This window comes from Homarus americanus, unplaced genomic scaffold, assembly GCF_018991925.1.
Source record: "Homarus americanus isolate GMGI-L3 unplaced genomic scaffold, GMGI_Hamer_2.0 scaffold16712, whole genome shotgun sequence".
NCBI classification, from domain to species: Eukaryota; Metazoa; Arthropoda; class Malacostraca; order Decapoda; family Nephropidae; genus Homarus; species Homarus americanus.
The window spans coordinates 2467484-2487767 of NW_024757794.1; the positions used below are offsets into that span (position 1 = coordinate 2467484).

Here is a 20284-nt window from a genome sequence, read left to right on the forward strand (position 1 = left end):
AGAAGTTACGCATTGGCTGATAGGCTCAGGGGCATCAGGACGGGAGATGTAGACACCAGCTCCGGCCCTACCTGTAGCGGGGTCAACAGAGCCATCAGTGTAGAGGACAACCCTACCTGGGGACCAGTGGGCGATCCTGGTGAGGTGGTATTTGCAGAGAATAACTGGGTTCACCTGGGATTTCGGGAGCTGTCCACCAAGGGCAATCACTTCAGGTTGAAAATCCAGCTAGGGGGAAGGAGATGAACCAACAGCAGGGGTGACAACAATATCAGGCAGGAGGTCGTGTTCCTGAAGGGCTCAGATGAGTGACCCTCGCCACTGTCTTCAAGATGGAGGTCGGCCTCAGACAGCAGGAGTCAAGTTGGCTTGAACATAGTTGCCTCGAGGATCCCGTAGAATGGAAACGGTAGTTTTTAGGTAAAACTCCTGGACACGATCCTATAAGGGGGAAAGACCAAGTTCGGTATATAGAGAAGTAGAGCGTGTCCACTGAGGGGCCCCAAGGATGATACAAGCAGCTTGCCTCTGGATAACTTTGAGACGATTGACAGCAGTCCGACTAATGTTGACGAGGGCAGGGGTGGCGTAGTCGACACAGGAACGGACAAAGGACTTGTACATGGTGAGAAGTACGGGGATGGTGGCACCAAGGGAACCCCTTCACATGGTAGGGAGGGGAGCGAGACGCCGAAAGCATATGTCTCGAAGATAGAGAACTTCAGGGATCTGACAACGTGTGCGAGTTACATACACACCCAGGTATTTTGTCTCATTAACCCAGTCCAAGGGCGTTCCTGATAAGAGAAGGGGTGGAGGTACAACACGACCGTGCCACATGGCTTTTGTTTTTGCAGTTAAAGAAGGAAACCAAGTGAATCACACTCTCTGGAGACCAGATCAAGGGCTTCCTGCATGCTGAGGTAGTCAGGGGCTTGGAAGAGGACATCATCGGCATATCCTGAGTGGACAACTTCTGTCGGCCACGGGATTGATGCAATGGAGTGCATGAGAGTGTTAAACAAGGTGGGACTCAGGACTCCACCTTGAGGGGTGCCGAGGTTCATTTCTTGAACAGGAGATATAGAGCCTTCAACTCAAACCCGGACCTGACGTCCAGTGAAGTAAGAGGCGATCCATCGAAGAAGTTGCCCTTTAACTCCTAACCGCACAAGTTCAGCTAAAATGAGGGCAGGCTGAGCCGTATCAAAGGCTCCCTTGATATCAAGGAAGACGGAGACGCGGGCAGTCTGATTGCAATAAATGGAAGCAGCAATGGAATGTGCTATGCTGCGATGTATGAAACCATTGAAGGAGTTGTGGAAGCCACATATGGTGTGAAGAAGGCGACGATGGCGTATCCTCTCCATCATCTTGCAAACACAGGAGGTAAGACTAAAGAGTCGATATATCCCAGGATCTCCCGGCTTAGGGATGGGGATAATAGTGGCATTTTCCAGTTAGACGGGAGAACCCCATGTTCATAAGACATTGTAGAGAGCGAGCAAGGGGCCATTAAGAATATTAGCACAGGCGTTGAGGATGGAGTAGGTTATCTGATCATCCCCAGGAGAAGTGTCTTTTCTAGAGCGACAAGCACTGTCAAGCTCGAACTGTGTGATGGAATAATCAGTGGGGTCAGGGAAAGTAAGAGCAGCACGAACAACAGGCTCAGATGTATCGACGAGAGCCTGCACTGCCTCCTGCATCGGATCTGGAAGTGCCTCAGGGGAGGAAGCTCATGCCCAGTCCTCCATTAAAGAGCAGGCAAGGGAGGCGGGGTCAGGGTGGGTAGGAGGCCCCCGTCGAGTACCCCGTATAGCATTAATCCGATTCCATACATAGGAGGTGTGACGACTGGAATGATAGAGACCCCATGAAGGATAGCCAGTCCACCTCACGAATCCGACGACGCTCCTGAGTTGCCAAGGAGCACCAGTTTTTTAAGTCTTCCCAGTCCTCTGGGGAGCGAGACCTCAGTGTGGCAGAGTGGAGATCAAGGGTTACCTGCCGGAGATGTCTCCTGGCAGGGATACAATACCAGTAGTTGGTGGCACTTCTGGGGTGATGGGGATGGCATGGAGGGGCAGCACGATTGACAGAGTCATACACGGCATCAACAAAATCAGTGCTGTAAGAGTCGAGGGATTGAGGGATAACATAGGAATCTGCCCAGGTAGAAAGGTATTGGGTAAAGGAAGGAACAGCATCTTGTGTGAGACGAAGGCGAGGGGATCGATAAGGAGCTGATGTCGGGGCAGAGAAGGAGAGCCTGAGATGGGTAGCAACGGCAAGATGGTCACTATACAGAGCAGGCTCGGTGCAGACGGTAGGATGAAAGGAGGTATGACCGTTCAATAGTAAGCCAACATCAAGGAAACTATGTGAGAGGCGAGTAGGATCGTCAGGACAAAGAAAGCGAACATCATCATCCCCATTAAGAAACTGTGAGAGATGTGATCCGTTAAGGGTACATGGAGTGGGATGATCTGGAGTAAGAGTGGGATGGCGGGCATTAAAGTCGCCAAGAACAATAGTGGGAACCCCATCATGGAGGTTGTAAAGAACCTGGGGGTCCAGAGAATCACTCTTGAAATGGACATTCACTACACGAAGGATCCGGTCACCAAGAGTAAGGGAGACAGAAAGTTATTCAGACGGGGTTCCAAGTGAGTCAGGTGAGGGTATTCGGACAGATGGAATGGTGTTACGCACAAGGGTGAGGAGGCCACGAGCCTGCCCACGGTAGCGAGGCAGGGTGTAAACATTATAGCCAGAGAGGTGGAGTGGAGTAACATCATCTCTGATGGTTTCCTGAAGTAGAGCGACATCTATTTGATGGGAGAGCACAAACTGGGCGAGGTCTGAGAGGAGGGAACGGCCTCTAGTGCGAGATGAAGAGTCAGTGGGGATAGACAGGGCTCTGGAGGAGGTACCAAATTCTGTTGGGGATAATGGAGAGGGAGGACTGGGAGAGCGAGGGATGGATCCTCCATCTCGGGAGAAGGAAGGAGGCGGGTCACCAGGGCTTGCAAAGTGCACCCCTGTTGATGTCAGGGTGTCCAGAATGAGTTGTTGTTGCCTCTGCAATGTCGCAATTGTCTCCACAAACGAGTTGAGTTGGGCAGAGAGAAGGTTGATTTGCTTGGAGTGGCAAACCAGACGGAGAGTGATTGTTTCCATAGAACCAACTTTGTGTACCTGTGCAGGGGCTGGAGGTGGCGGCGAGGATTGCCGAGGGCCCGACTGGGCAGGTGGTGGTGAGAAGGACGGTGAGGGCTCAGGTGAGCAAAAGTTGCTGGTGCTGGTGAAAGAGAACTGGGGTCCAGGTGGGCAGGAGGTGGTGACGGAGAGGAAAGCTGAGGGCTCAGGTGAGCAAGAGTTGTTGGTGCTGGTGAAAGACAGCTGGGGTCCAGGTGTGTGTGTGTGTGTGTGTGTGTGTGTGTGTGTGTGTGTGTGTGTGTGTGTGATAATAATAATAATAAATGGTTTAATAGAGTTGCAGCCGGTGGCTGAAAATATACAAACTTACATGTGATTTAGACATAATGATATACGTTCAAATACATTTACAGGGCTGTACAGTACATAAATCAGGTGTGTGTGTGTGGGTGGGTGGGGGGGTGGGTGTGATAATAAACGGTTTATTAATAGAGTTGCAGCCGGTAGCTGAAAATATACAAACTTACATATGATTTAGACATAATGATATATGTTCAAATACATTTACAGGGCTGTACAGTACATAAATCAGGTGTGTGTGTGTGTGTGCGCGCGTGCGTCTCTAGTCTGGCAACCTCGGGACCTGACCGGTGCCGGACCGTGGAAATTTCCGGACCATGGAAATTCACCTTTTTCCTGGATAGATAGTGACTTGTGCTTATGCTTGGAAGCACTAGCACCACTTTCTCTGCTTCATGGTCTCTTTGAAGACATATTGAAGGGTTAAATGTTGTACAGTAGCTTCTCAAATTTCGCGAATTTTTAATTCGACGTTTTCTATTTGAACACACACACAAAAAAACTCATTTAAATATTTTGACGGGGGAAACTCAAATTTTGATGGGTTTGAACGGCCCACCAACGTTCAGACGACGTGCACAATCGTGTAAACAGCGTCATTTCTCTTATGTGCAAAAGATTCATTATTGTTTATTACTGGAAGTCTTTTTGATTGAATTAATGTTTGTGTGTGCAAAATGAGCAATACAATTCATTAATAATACGTACAATATTAAAACACGAGGAAATGAGACAGCATTGTTTTCGTTGATTACAAAACCAGTGACTGATTGGTTCTACATATAAAACTGAAGAAAATAAGACCCTGGTTATAGCTGTAGTAAAATTAATATGGTTGTTTTAAGTAATGTTATTTAATGTTAATAAATGGAACAATATACGTAAGTAGCGAACCATTAATGGTAAAGAAAAAAAGTGAGACTGCATGTATGTAAGTGTGCACATATGAAAACATATTGTCATTACTCTACATAGGAATGTGAAAGCAACACTTATTTACTACTCATATATATTGAAGGGTTAAATGTTGTACTCTGTATAGACAAGCAGAAAGAGAGAGAGAGAGAGATAGAGAGAGCAGCCGAACTGCCGGATGTAAACAAACCTTAATTTCCCGTGGCTTTGTTGTTGTTCTTTTTACGGGGATTAGCCCACCTGGGCATAGGTCACTGACCCACATTGTGGCCTGAGGGGCGAAAATTTAATACTCCCGTAATAATAATAATAATTCAGATAAGTTATATACAGTGACCCCTCCGTTAACGAACTCAATCGGTTCCAGAAGGTCGTTCGTAAACCGAAACCATTGTTTCAATGGGTTTTTGGGTAATTGGTTCCAGCTCACCGAAAATTTTCTAAATTCAACAAAAATGGTAGAAAAGTTCACTTACTTTGAGGTGTGTATGTAGAAGCCTCCTGGATGATGATGATGATGATGAGATTTAGAATGGGGGTGGAGGAGAAGAAAGAAGAGAAGGCATTGGGGTGGAAGAGAAGTCACCCCATGGCGCCATTTCACCCATAAAATTTTAGCTCTCTTGGTGTAATTCAAGATTATTTTCTTTAAATCAACACTGCACTGCATTATATATTGTCAATATGTAAAATATATTTCAAAATGACCAATAATTTGCTTGGAAACACAGAAAAAAAGCATTTAGTTGAAGAGAGTCTCAAGCAAGATGTTACCCCCAGTGAAAACAGAGAGAGACTAACTCCTGTTTGCTGTGTTAAGAGGCTGGATGCCACGCATTAAACTAGTCACTTTACCTTCAATTTTGTTCAATAATTGTTAAAATGACTTAAGAAATTGAATATTAAACTTTTAAAATTATTGAATAGTATAAACTTCTTGATATTTACTAAAATTGTAAGGAATTTAAGCCCTAGAACCGATTAATGTATTGGCGGACTGATACTAAAGCTGGTTGCCCGGTCAGTGCAAGCGAAAACATGTTGAGGTCAGTTCGTAAGAACTTCGTTAACCGAATTTTTTTTCGTTAACCGAATTGAAGATCCTTATGGAAGGCAGTTCGTTAATCGAAATTACGTTAACCGAGGTGTTCGTTAAACGAGGTGTCACTGTATATATATATATATATATATATATATATATATATATATATATATATATATATATATATATATATATATATATATATATATATATATATATATATATATATATATATATATATATATATATATACACACACACACACACACACAGTGGGGTATGCTATAACGAACGGATCCTACTACGAATATTCCTATAACGAACGGTTTTACCTATAAAATTGAGAATGCTATAACAAACGCAACTCCTACAACGAACGCGGATGAATACGGGACTATTTCGCCTGGTGCATGAATATTGTTGTACCGCGACCCACAACAAGAGCGTCAGGCGCCATCTTTGTCTCATTGTGCAACCAGTGCACCACAGTTATTGTTGAAATTTCTTCTTTTGATGTGGAAATAGAGTTATTTGTATAAATATTTTGTTATACAAGTGTACAATTGTGACAATGAATCATCCAAAGCGAGTGAGAAAGCTCATAACTCTTGAAACTAAGAAAGAAATCATAAAGAAACGTTAGGATGGAACAAGCATTGCGAAACTTAGTGATGAGTATGGGTTGGCTAAATCGACTATATGTACGATTTTAAAGAATAAAGAGGAGTTGAAAACTGTGCAAGTGGCTAAGGGAATCTCTAGACTTAGCAAAGCAAGGTGTAATGTGATTGAGAAGACGGAAAATTTACTCTTAGTGTGGATAAAGGAGAAAGAAATGGCAGGTGATAGCATTAGTGAAGCTATAATTTGTGAGAAGGCCAGACAATTGTTTGAGGACCTTAAAGCCAAGACTCCCAGTGCAAGTGATAGTGATGTGCCAGTGTTTAGGGGTACCAAGGGGTGGTTTACTGGTTTCAGAAGGAGAAATAAATTACAGTGTTGTGAGACATGGTGATGCTGCTAGTGCAGATAAGGAAGCAGCTAAGGAACACCATGACATTTTTTTTAATGTTATTAAAGAGGGAGGCTTTGTTTCTCGGCAGGTATTCAACTGTGATGAAACTGGACTTTTTTGGAAAAAAATGCCTCACCGTACATACATTACCAAGGAGGAAACTTCTGTCCCTGGCCATAAGCCAATGAAAGACAGGCTTACCCTCCTTCTTTGTGCTAATGCTTCTGGTGACTGCAAAATAAAGCCACTCCTTGTGTACCATGCAGAAAACCCCAGAGCTTTCAAAAGCATTAGGAAGACCCTCCTTGGTTTTATGTGGCAGTCAAACCCAAAGGCTTGGGTGACCAGGAATTTATTCTCTGAGTGGGTGATTGAGGTGTTTGGACCCAGTGTTCGGGAATACCTCAGGGAGAATAATCTTCCACTGAAAGCTTTGTTGGTGATGGACAATACACCAGCCCACCCTCCTAATTTGATGGTTGAATTGCCAGAGGAGTTCAACTTCATCACTGTGCACTTCTTGCCACCCAACACAACACCTCTCATCCAGCCCATGGATCAACAGGTAATTTCTAATTTTAAGAAGCTATACACAAAGGCACTGTTTAGAAAATGTTTTGTGTCCACTTCTTCCAGTGATGTTAGCTTGAAGGAATTTTGGAAGTCACTTCAATATAGCAGATGCTGTTTTTTTAATTACCTCAGCCTGGAAAGAGGTTACTGTGAGGTGTCTTTGTGCTGCTTGGAGGCCATTGTGGCCTGAATGTGTGCTTCAAAGAGACTTTGAAGGCTTCGAAGAGTTAGAAGAAGAGGCTGTTGTTCATGAAATTGTGTCTCTGGGCAATTCCATGGGCCTGGAAGTGGATGATGATGATGTTGAGGAGTTGGTGGAAGAGCACAGTAAGGAACGGTCCACTGAGGAGCTGCTTGAGCTTCACAAAGAACAAAACGAGACACTGAAGCGAAGCTTAACTTTTGAGGAGTCAGGGGAGGAGGAGGACAAGGGGGAAAGCCGCATCATTCCAGTCAAAGATCTCAAGGATGCGTTCTTTTGCTGGAGCAAACTGTCCAAACTTGCTGAGGATTATCATCCTGATGTTGGTTCTGTGCAAAAGGCCATCAGTGTGTTTAATGACAATGTTATGAACTACTTTTGGAAGGTCCAGAAATCAAGGTTGAAGCAGCCAACCCTGGATTCCTTCTTTACAAAGGTAACAAAAGACCCTACAGACAAAGTGCCTGTGAGACAGTCACCAAAGAGGGCTAGGAAGGATGACTCTTCTCCTTCCACCTCTTCTCCATAATTCTCTCCTCCCCCCTCCCCCTCTGCCTCCTGTCCTGCATACTAACAACACTTAGGTAAGATAAAGTACCGTATTTTTTACATTTGCCACAGAATTTTTTCGGTGTTAAGTGGTTGTATTTGGGGGCCTGGAACGGATTAATCCTATAACGAACGAGGTTCTGGAACCAATTAGATTCGTTATAGCATACTCCACACATACATATACTATATATATATATATATATATATATATATATATATATATATATATATATATATATATATATATATATATATATATATATATATATATATATATATATATATATATATATATATATATGCATATATAAGTAATATACCACTCAGCAGGGTTTAGATATGTTGATGATGTATTATGTCTCTGGCCATGTAATGAGGACCTAAAAGCTTTCCTGCCACAACTTAACAACTTAGCCCCCTCGATCAAATTCACTGTGGAATTAGAGCAAGACTGTAAATTGCCATTCCTAGACTGTCTGATACACAGAATAGGTAACACTTTTAAGTTCAGTATTTATAGAAAACCAACTAATGTGTGTTCATACATTCATTATTATTCTGCCCACCATAATAAAGTCAAACAGTCAGTATTTTCAACAATGTTTTTACGTGCCTTGAGAATTTGCAGTCCGGAATTCATTGATGAGGAATACAAATATATATATAATATTGGCTCAAACCTTAAATACCCTAGATCTTTCATAGACAAATGCCTAAACATTACTAAGAAAACTTTTTATAGAACTGATCCCAAGCCCACCCATGACCATAAGAATATCTTAATATTACCATTTCACAAAAATTTCTCACACATTCCTTCACAACTAAAAACCTGGAACGTCAATGTGGCATTTAAAAACTCATGCACTGTTAAACAAATGGTAATCAAGAACTCCCCCAACAACACAATTGGTTGCATTTATAAAGTTCCTTGCAAGGAATGTAATATGTTTTACTTAGGCCAGACAGGTAAAGATCTTGCAACTAGAATTAAACAACACAAATACAGTGTTAGGACAGGCCAGGAATCCAATGCTCTGTTTGTTCATTTGAGGGATAACAAGCATTGCATTGACTGGGATAATGCCTCCTCAATATTACCATGTATATATATATATATATATATATATATATATATATATATATATATATATATATATATATATATATATATATATATATATATATATATATATATATATATATATATATATATATATAATTTATTTATTTATTTATTTTTTTTTTATTTATTTTTTTTCCTCTCCACTGGCTGCTGAACTGACTTTGTGCCTCATTTACACCCAATTGCAGTTTTCAATTGTTTCTCTTAGTTTTGACAATGCAACATACTGTATATTGATTCTCACTCTTGATTCATTATTTCGTTTTTGTATTTATTTATGGTTAACATTATTATTTAATTATTTTATTTTTTTAATATTTATCTATTTTTATTAATGATTATTATTGTTGTTGTTGTTGTTATTATTATTATTATTATTATTATTATTATTATTATTATTATTATTATTATTATTATTATTATTATATTTTCGCCCCCCAGGCCCTGATGCAGGTCAGTGACCTGTGCTCGGGTGAGCTAATCCCCTGTTCATGAACAAAGGGGCTACTTAGATAGGGTTGCCAGATTCTTGGTTTCAAAATATGGGACATTATTTTTGGAGGGGGTGAGAAAGATAAAAAGATGATTGTTAATTTTTATTTGGAGAATGAAAAAGATTTATGGAAATGATAGTTTAAAGTAAAGATCAAAATCCGTCTACAGTATATAATTGTTTTAAAATTATATTTCTCTCTGGACTAACTTCTCTTCCATTCTTGGTCAGATTGTTATAACACCAATAATTGTGTAAAACAAACATCCCAATATTCTACTCAATAACCCCTTGCTCACAGGAGGGACGAAGGTCAAACTGTCAGAGCTCTAAAACACAAACGTGTGACAATTGCTGGCTTCCACGCCCCTAAACACGGCAGTCCGTCTTTGGTCTTATAAGTGGGAACACAAAGTTCCTCAAATAAAGTACAAATGCTCAGCTGTGTTTCAAGAATCTCCCTGCCACATACTTTCCCATGAAGATACAGTAATGCTTGCAGTAATTTTTATGCTATGTAAACAAAATCAGCCTCACTCCCCCTTTTCTGTCGAAATTGTTTATTTAAAGCATCAAGCATAGTGCAAAAGTAGCCACAATTAGCCAGCAGTCTTCAGTGTATGGATCAGTCCACTGTAATCATACACCTCGGACTTTGGTTCATGCCCAGTGTCTCCTAAGATGCAAACTTTACAACACACAAAGCTCGCTGCCACGACTCAGCACAGATAAACACGATACTGTATTACATTGTTTTGTGAAGTGGGATAAGAACTGTGCACAAAAAATTTAAAATTGAGAACAAACATTCATTTTTATAGTTGTATTTGTATGAGGCATTGAACTCATAGACAAGGAAATTTTTTCAAGTGAACATATCAGGGCCACTCACATCCAGGACAGTGATGCGCCCCGACACATCTTTCCGTGACAACGAGTCAATGCAGTGAAATAAGAGACAATCCTGTATATACAGTACTGGACACCTGGCAGCCCTATGCTGTGTTTAGGTATATGTAGTCCCTTGGTCAATCCCACCATAGATTTGTTTGACTTGAAAGACAACCCAGTAATTGGAAAATGTATAGAGTTTTTCCTTTTAATGGTAAAATTTGGATGATAAGCAAATACAGATACTGTATTAGATATAACAACATTTGGGTGGTTCTTGAGTTGATCAGTTATTGATATTTTATCTATTCCACAGGTAGAGACTGGATCTGGACAGCTTCCACATCCAATGAAGAATACTTAAGGATAATGGGCATGTTTGAAGACCACAAATGTGCGACTTTCTCTCTCCATATCATTTCGCAACTGGGAGTGGATGAGGGTAAACCAATTGGAGAGTGGTACGGCCCAAATACTGTTGCTCAGGTTATTAGGTAAGTTTACAAGATTAATGAAGGGGCATTCGGGTAATTAATGGGATCACATGAATAGTGGCACTCCAGATTATTTCACCTTATTAACCACCCTACTGCAAACCAAACCAGACCCCCCCCCTCCCCTTATAACAGTAGGGTGTTAGCTTAATCATCAGATAAATGACCTGAAGACTAATCTTCACATGATCCAGTTAATGTAATAGAACTTTTTGCTTTGTTTTATTTTAAATAAGGTTTTGAGATATGTGTAAATATTTACAGTACAATAGTTGAAAGGTGCTCCATCATCATAGTTAGTATATCAGTCAGTGTTCTTGTGTCCAAGATTTGGCCAATAGAGGAAATGGACATGAAGATATGAAAGTTTCCTTTGGTGAAATGTAACAGCATTAATACAATGATAATACCAAGTCACCGTGAGGGAAAGGAATGTGTATGCATTCATGCATGTGAGTATTGTACTATATGTGTGTGTGCGCACACATGCATATACAGTAAAACCTCAATTAACCGACCCTCGATTAACCGACTATCGGATTAACCGTCAATCCCGAACTCCTAATATATATATATATATTTTTTTTTTTTTTTTTTTGGATTAGCCCACCCGGCACAGGTCACTGACCCACATCGGGGCTTGGGGGGCGATAATGTAATAATATTAATAATGATAATGATAATAATAATAGTAATTAAGAACCATAAATAAATGCAAAAATGAAAAAAAAGGTCAAGAGTGAGAAACAATATACGTATGTTGTGTTGTTAATAGTAAGAGAAGCAATTGAGACCCTGCAATTGTGTGTATATGAGGTAGAAAGTCAGATCAACAACCTGGAACTTGGTCACAATTTTTGAGATGACATATGTTCTTTGACTTTTCCATTTTTTATTTACGGTTTCTGTGCTGGTTCATATTTATTTACTAAAGTGGTTAATGTTTTAAAGCAAATTCTATTGAAATATGAATGGCAAATGAACAAAAATGAATAGAGGGAATTAAATGAGGTAGGTTAGGGAAAGGTACTTTGAAAATTTATGTTTTATTTCCGTAGACTTTACGTACTATTCACCGGCCTTTCGGATTATCCGTCGGCCCCTTCCCCCCATATGTGGTCGGTTAATCGAGGTTTTACTGTACTGTATGTATTTTTTGAGGCAACCTGTGGTGTAATGGTCAGTATGCTCCTCTCACAAGCGAGCAGACCCAGGTTTGATCCCCTGGCAGGGTGAAACTGTGGGCAAGAGTCATTATGCCATTTGCTTGTGTCTACCCAGCAGTAATTGGGGACCTGGATGTTAATCGATTTGCAAATCGTATTCTGGGGTAATGGTTAGCCAGTGCAGTTGGCGAGTTGTCCGGTCTTCTCGGACTATTCCTTGACACTGGGTCATGGAGCTCGCTAACTCAGGATGTGGTTATGTTGGTAACAGCTTCTACACCTCAAACAAATTCATGCCTTGGTGACCCTTGGGCCAGCCATCCTCGTTACACGAGGGACAACCATTATTATTATTATTATTATTATTATTATTATTATTATTATTATTATTATTATTATTGTTGTTGTTATTATTATTATTAATATTATTATTATTATTATTATTATTATTATTATTATTATTATTATTATTATTATTATTTGTGCATTTAGAGGAATTTACATAGATTTATTTACTAGGCAATGCAGCACTTAAAGGAAGAAGATTCATAAGCATCAATAGTATAAGATTTTAGTATTTTAGGGACTGCTAAATGAAATAACATGTAAACACTCTTTTCAGGAAGTTGACACCATTTGATGAGTGGAACAACTTTAGTGTGAATGTTGCCATGGACAATGTAGTCATTATGGATGAAATAAGTAAGTCATTTGTGTGTGTATATATATATATATATATATATATATATATATATATATATATATATATATATATATATATATATATATATATATATATATATATATATATATATATATATATATATATATATACCTGTATCTTGATAAAATCACACATGGAAAAGGGACACAATGGAGCACCTTAGCTTTCGTCATTATTCAAGACATCTTCAGAGGCAACTGAATTACATGGACAGACAGAGTCTTAAATATTCAGGGTGACCTTATTAAACATGAGGTCAGGTCATAATCATGACATCCACTAATCCGCACACCAACACACACGTTGAGGAGCTTAAGAGAAAGGGTGACTTGATTAGTCAAGTTAAGTCAGGTCAAAAATATGGGACCCACTAAATATCTATCCTACATTTAGCTCCAAGGTTTTAAAAGCATTTTTAACCTTGGGCCACTGACAAATAAATTTATGTAACATTATATATATACAGTAGTACCCCGATTTACGCGGTCAATTGAACCCACAGGGTACCGCGGAAAGTGAAAACCGCATAAAGTGAACAACAGAACATATGGGATTAATTCCAATAGAGACTGGCCCGACCCCCAAACTCCACTTTTTCCGACACATTACCTATGTTGTAGTAAAAATAACATTTAAATTTTATGATGGTATGCTCACACAATTAATATTTAAGAGAAATACAGTCGCCAGGTTAATGTCCATTCAAATAATGGACTCAAATCCCCCCTCCCCCCTCTTCCCAGCTCACTAGCTCCTACCTCTCTGATTAATGTTTGGGTGAAAACTCTAGATTTTAACGTTTAGTAATAAATAATACCTCAGACTAAAGTTAGGATAATATAATTGACATTTCTGGATTCCTTGCAGGTCAGGGAATATTTTGAATGTAAACTTCATATATTTTGCACAAAAGATAAAATATTTGCTTTGTGTAAACCAAATTATTACTTTAGATCTAAAATTTGTATGTCTAATGCAAAATCCATGATGTTTATATTCAAAATGATCATCATGTTGTAAGAATTCCAGCAATGTAAATTATATTCTGGCCGGGTAATTTGTATGAATTTTATGAGCTAAAACATATATCTTCAGTAAATAAACAAAGAAATATTCTTCAAGGACACTATCTGTCAATCAAAATACTCCGCCCTAGCTGGGTCGGTCCCTCCCTCCCTCCCTCCCTCCCTCCCTACCAACCAGAGAAGTGATTGGGAGAAAATAGTATATTTACATTTTTAGTAATAAATAATAACTCAGACTAAAGTTAGGATAATATAATTGACATTTCTGGATTCCTTGCAGGTCAGGGAATATTTTGAATGTAAACTTCATATATTCTGCACAAAGGATAAAATATTTGCTTTGTGTAAACCAAATTATTACATAAGATCTAAAATTTGTATGTCTAATGCAAAATCCATGATGTTTATATTCAAAATGATCATCATATTGTAAGAATTCCAGCAATGTAAACTATATTCTGACTGGGTAATGTGTATGAATTTTATGAGCTAAATAAAAAAAAAATTATTCTTCACGCGTATATGGGTAGATGAACCGTGGAAAGTGAAAGTTCGGTTCTGGCGAGGCACCGCGTATATGAGAAAGCGCGTAAAGTGAAACCGTGTAAAGCGGGGTAATACTGTATATATATATATATATTGGTTTTCATAAATTTCAAGTAAAGCTAGATTAAATTTTTATTGAATTCTGTTCCAAGTAGCAGTTACAGTAACAGTATAATTTTTATTACTTAAAATAACAAGAAAATTTTTATTGCTAAAAATAACAAGAATACATATATTTTGTCTTGTTTTTTCCTAATTAATTTTAATTTATTTAAAGAACTATTGATTTGTTCATTTATAAAGTTTGATAATTTGCCCTTCTTAAAATAAATTTTGTCGTACAACATAGAAAATTATGTATACAGTGATCCCTCGGTTAACGAAATTTCAGTTAACGAATTACCTTCCATAAGAATATTCAATTTGGTTAATGAACAAAAATTCGGTTAACGAATTCCTTACGAATTTTTCCCAACATGTTTTCGCCTACTCACCAGCTGGAGTCTTGGTCTGCCAATACAGTAATCGGTTTTAGGGTTTAAATTCGTTACCATTTGAGTAAATATCAAGAAGGTTGTACTATTCAATAATTTTCCAAGTCTTATATTAAAATTTTTAGTCATTTTAACAATTATTTAACATAATTGTAGTACAGGGAACTAGTTTTTAGCGCGTCAAACAGCCACTTGACTCACCCACAATGGCGTCAGTTTGTGTCCTTGCTCAGTGGAGGAAGCATCCTGCTTGAGACACCCTTCAACATAAATTATTTTTACATTTTTACAGTACAATTGTTGGTCATTCTGAAGTTTATTTTTCATATTGACAATATATAATGCAGTACAGTGTTGATTTAAAGAAAATAATCTTGAGTTACACCAAGTGAACTAAAATTTTATAGGTGAAATGGCAGAATGAAGCATGGGGTGACTTCTCTTCCACCCCAATGCCTTCTCTTCTCCCTTCTCCTCCACCCCCACTTCTAATTCCCATCATCATCATCAACCAGGAGCCTTCTACATGCACACCTCAAAGTAAGTGTACTTTACTGTGTTTATTTTTAATTTGTATGTAATTTTTGGTGAGCTGGAACCAATTACCCAGAATCCCATTGAAACAATAGTTTCGGTTAACGAAATATTCAGTTAACGAACACAATTTGTTCAACAGAGTCGTTCGTTAACCGAATCCATTATTTCAATGGGATATTGGGTAATTGGTTCCAGCTCACAGAAAAATACATACAAAGTAAAGCCAAAAATGCATGAAGTCAGAAACACTCCTAAAATTCCCCTGAATCTCCCTTAAATCACTATACAGGTTGTACCTCTCTAGTCCGGCATTCTGTGGTCAGGAAACTCCCGAGGTCCGGAACGATTTTAGTTTGCCCAATAGGTAGATAGGCAGGTTTTTTTTTTTTTTTTTTTTTACATAAATATATATATATAACTTATCTGAATTATTATTATTATTACGGGAGTATTAAATTTTCGCCCCTCAGGCCACAATGTGGGTCAGTGACCTATGCCCAGGTGGGCTAATCCCCGTAAAAAGAACAACAACAAAGCCACGGGAAATTAAGGTTTGTTTACATCCGGCAGTTCGGCTGCTCTCTCTATCTCTCTCTCTCTCTCTCTGCTTGTCTATACAGAGTACAACATTTAACCCTTCAATATATATATGAGCAGTAAATAAGTGTTGCTTTCACATTCTTATGTAGAGAGTAATGACAATATGTTTTCACATGTGCACACTTACATACGCGCAGTCTCACTTTTTTTCTTTACCATTAATGGTTAGCAACTTACATATATTGTTCCATTTATTAACATTAAATAACATTACTTCAAACAGCCATATTAATTTTTTTACATTAATTTTACTGCAGCTACAATCAGGGTCTTATTTTCTTCAGTTTTATATGTAGAACCAGTCAGTCATTGGTTTTGTAAACAACAAAAACAATGCCGTCTCGTCTCCTCATGTGTTTTAATATTCTACGTATTATTAATGAATTGTATTGCTCATTTTGCACACACAAACATTAATTCAATCAAAAAGACATTCAGTAATAAACAATAATGAATCATTTGTACATAACAGAAGTGACCCTGTTTATACAATTGTACACGTCTGAAAGTTGGTGAGCCGTTCAAACCCGTCGAAATTCGAGTTTCCTCCGTCATTTTTTTTTTTTTTTTTTTTTGTTCCAATAAAAAATGTTGAATTAAAAACTCGCGAAATTTGAGAAGCTACTGTACGACATTTAACCCTTCAATATGTCTTCAAAGAGACCATGAAGCAGAGAAAGTGGTGCTAGTGCTTCCAAGCGTAAACACAAGTCACTATCTATCCAGGAAAAGGGTGAATTTCCATAGTCCGGCACCGGCCAGGTCCCGTGGTTGCCGGGCTAGAGAGGTACAACCTGTGTGTATATATATGTATATATATATATATGTGTATATGTATATATATATATATATATATATATATATATATATATATATATATAATATATAACACACACACACACACACACACACACACACACACACACACACACACACACACACACACACACACACACACACACACATACATACATACATACATACATACATACATGTTATTACATGGGCTATATATATATATATATATATATATATATATATATATATATATATATATATATATATATATATATATATCTCTCACTACCGGCAGTCAAGACGCATTCTTGGCGCCTCTCGAGCAGCCAGGCTAACTGTTAAGTTGGCTCATACCAACTCCCTCCCTGAACTCCTCCTCCCAATCGAATATCAACAAGCTACTACCAGAAGTTACTATTTCATTTAGGAAAGGAATGGAACCAGTGTTGTTTGTGAGGAAATAGTGCTTAAGTCAGTGAGAAATCAACAGTAAATAGTCGCACTCTAAGCACCTTCACAGTGAGGTACCAGGTACCCAGTGATACGGTCCGTGGAGACCCAACAACCAGCGAGGCGGCAGCATCCGCTTACGCATAGGAAGGCCTGGGACTACACTCACTCATATAACACCGCTCAGAGGGAATTACTACACCACGGAGGCCTCGGTGATAACACCATCTGTGAGGGAATTACTACACCACGCGGAGGCCCTCATAACACCATCATCTGTGAGGGAACTACTACACCACGTGAGGCCCCGCATAATACCATCTGTGAGGGAATTACTACACCACGGAGGCCCCTCATAACACCATCTGTGAGGGAATTATTACACCACGCGGAGGCCCCCTATAACACCATCTGTGAGGGAATTACTACACCACGCGGAGGCCCTGCATAACACCATCTGTGAGGGAACATTACACCACGTGAGGCCCTCATAACATCAGCCTGTGAGGGAACTACTACACCACGGAGAGGCCCTCAAGATAACACCATCTGTGAGGGAATTACTACATCACGTGAGGCCCCTCATAACACATCTGTGATGGAACTACTACACCACGTGAGGTCCCTCCTAACACCATCTGGGAGGGAGTTACTACACTACGTGTTTGCTGTTCAACACCTACAATAATCTGTATGTTCACTGTATGTTCCTTTACCTTTCTCTAATGAAGGCTTTTATTAAACCACCAATGTATGTAATAAGTCATTTATGTCCAATGTATATTTTCAGCCTTCGGGCTGCAGAACTTTTTCAATAAACCGTTAATTATTATTATTATTATTATTATTATTATTATTACACACACACACACACACACACACACACACACACACACACACACACGCACACACACACATATCCTTGACCACCGAAGGGTCAAGACGTACCTGGCGCTCCTCTCGGAGCAGCCAGGTCAATTGTTAAGTTGGCCCATACCAACTCCCTCCCCTGAACCCTCCTTCCCACCGGAATATCAAAAAGTTCTCGCCAGAAGTTACTATTTCACTTAGGAAAGGAATGGAACCAGTGTTAAACAGAGGTGAACAGTGGTGAACAGTGCTTAAGTCAGTGAGAACAACTCAACAGTAACAGTCGTACCCATGTTAACCTTCACACAGTGAGGTCCCAGGTACCCAGTGATAACGGCCTGTGAGACCCAACAACCAGCCATGTGTTAATCCGTCTACGATAGGAAGGCCTGGGACCACACCTCACTCATATAACACCATCTGTGAGGGAATTACTACACCACATCAGGTCCCTCATAACACCATATGTGAAGGAGTTACTACACCACGTGAGGCCCCTCATAACACCATATGTGAGGGAATTACTACACCACGTGAGGCCCCTCATAACACCATCTGTGAGGGAATTACTACACCACGTGAGGCCCCGCATAACACCATCTGTGAAGGAATTACTACACCACGTCAGGCCCTCATAATAACACCATCTGTGAGAGAATTACTACACCACGTGAGAGGCCCTCATAACACCATCTGTGAGGGAATTACTACACCACGTGAGGCCCCTCATAATACCATCTGTGAGGGAATTACTACACCACGTCAGGCCCCTCATAACACCATCTGTGAGAGAATTACTACACCACGTGAGGCCCCTCATAACACCATCTGTGAGGGAATTACTACACCACGTCAGGCCCCTCATAACACCATCTGTGAGAGAATTACTACACCACGTGAGGCCCCTCATAACACCATATGTGAGGGAACTACTACACCACGTGAGGTCCCTCCTAACACCATCTGGGAGGGAGTTACTACACTAAGAGTTTGCTGTTCAACACCTACAATAATCTGTATGTTCACTGTATGTTCCTTTACCTTTCTCTAATGAAGGCTTTTGTTAAACCACCAATGTATGTAATAAGTCATTTATGTCCAATGTATATTTTCAGCCTTCGGGCTGCAGAACTTTTTCAATAAACCGTCAATTATTATTATTATTATTACACACACACACACACACACACACACACACAGAGTATTACCCCGCTTTACGCGGTTTCACTTTCCGCAATTTCCCATTTACGCGGTGCCTCGCGAGAACCGAACTTTCATTTTCCGCGGTGCATCTACTCATATACGCGGGAAGCGGCTCGGGCAGGATGCGCACAAGGTCGCCCAGTCATCAAAACATTACCGAGTTCTTCACCCGCCACCCACCACAGCCGGCCTAAGTCAGTGATAGTGATAGCGAGGATATGGACTTATATGGACTTTGTGGGGTTTGACAAAGAGGCCCTGCAAGCCTATGTGGTGGATAGTGATACAATTGATACAAGTGATACAGGTGAGGGCCAATAATCTGCCCTCTGCCTCGGAACCAACCCCCCATCCCTGTGTGCCCAGCCATCTTTTCTACTAATGTAAGTGTTAAAAAAACTAATATTATTGATATTTCTCTTAATTATTAATTGTGTGTGCATACCATCATAAAGTTAAGATAATATTTTTACTACAACATAGTTGTGTGTCGTCAAAAAGTGGACTTTGGGGGTCGGGCCAGTCTCTATTGGAATTTATCCCATAAGTTCTGTTGTTCACTTTACGCGGTACCCTGTGGGTTCAATTGACCGCGTAAATCGGGGTACTACTGTGTGTATATATATATATATATATATATATATATATATATATATATATATATATATATATATATATATATATATATATATATATATATATATATATATATATATATATATATATATATATATATATATATATATTTTCACTATATATATATATACTGTACGTGTATGTGGAATACTATATACATACATATACACTCTTACTCTTAAATCACTACTGTAATGTGATACAGGTGATTAAATTTTATCTCTTGTGCAAAATATATGACGTTTATATTCAAATTATTCGCTGTCTTGCAAGGATTCCAGCAATGCAAATTATATTATCCTAACTTTAGTCTGAGATATTATATAAGATAAAAACTGTAAGCCTAAAACCCTGGCTGGGGTAGAGGGAGGGAGGGACGGAGCGAGCGAGTGAACGAGCGAGCAGGAGGT

General features: G+C 39.3%; 1 protein-coding gene across 1 annotated transcript in view; it reads left to right on the forward strand.

Moving 5' to 3' along the window:
• LOC121857652 (cysteine protease ATG4B-like) overlaps nt 1–20284 on the forward strand; it is a 78187-nt gene that overhangs the window by 12532 nt on the left and 45371 nt on the right. Inside the window, exons 2-3 of the mRNA XM_042353713.1 lie at nt 10648–10825; nt 12614–12693. Coding sequence (XP_042209647.1) covers nt 10648–10825; nt 12614–12693 — 258 coding nt within the window. The remainder of the gene's footprint in view (nt 1–10647; nt 10826–12613; nt 12694–20284) is intronic.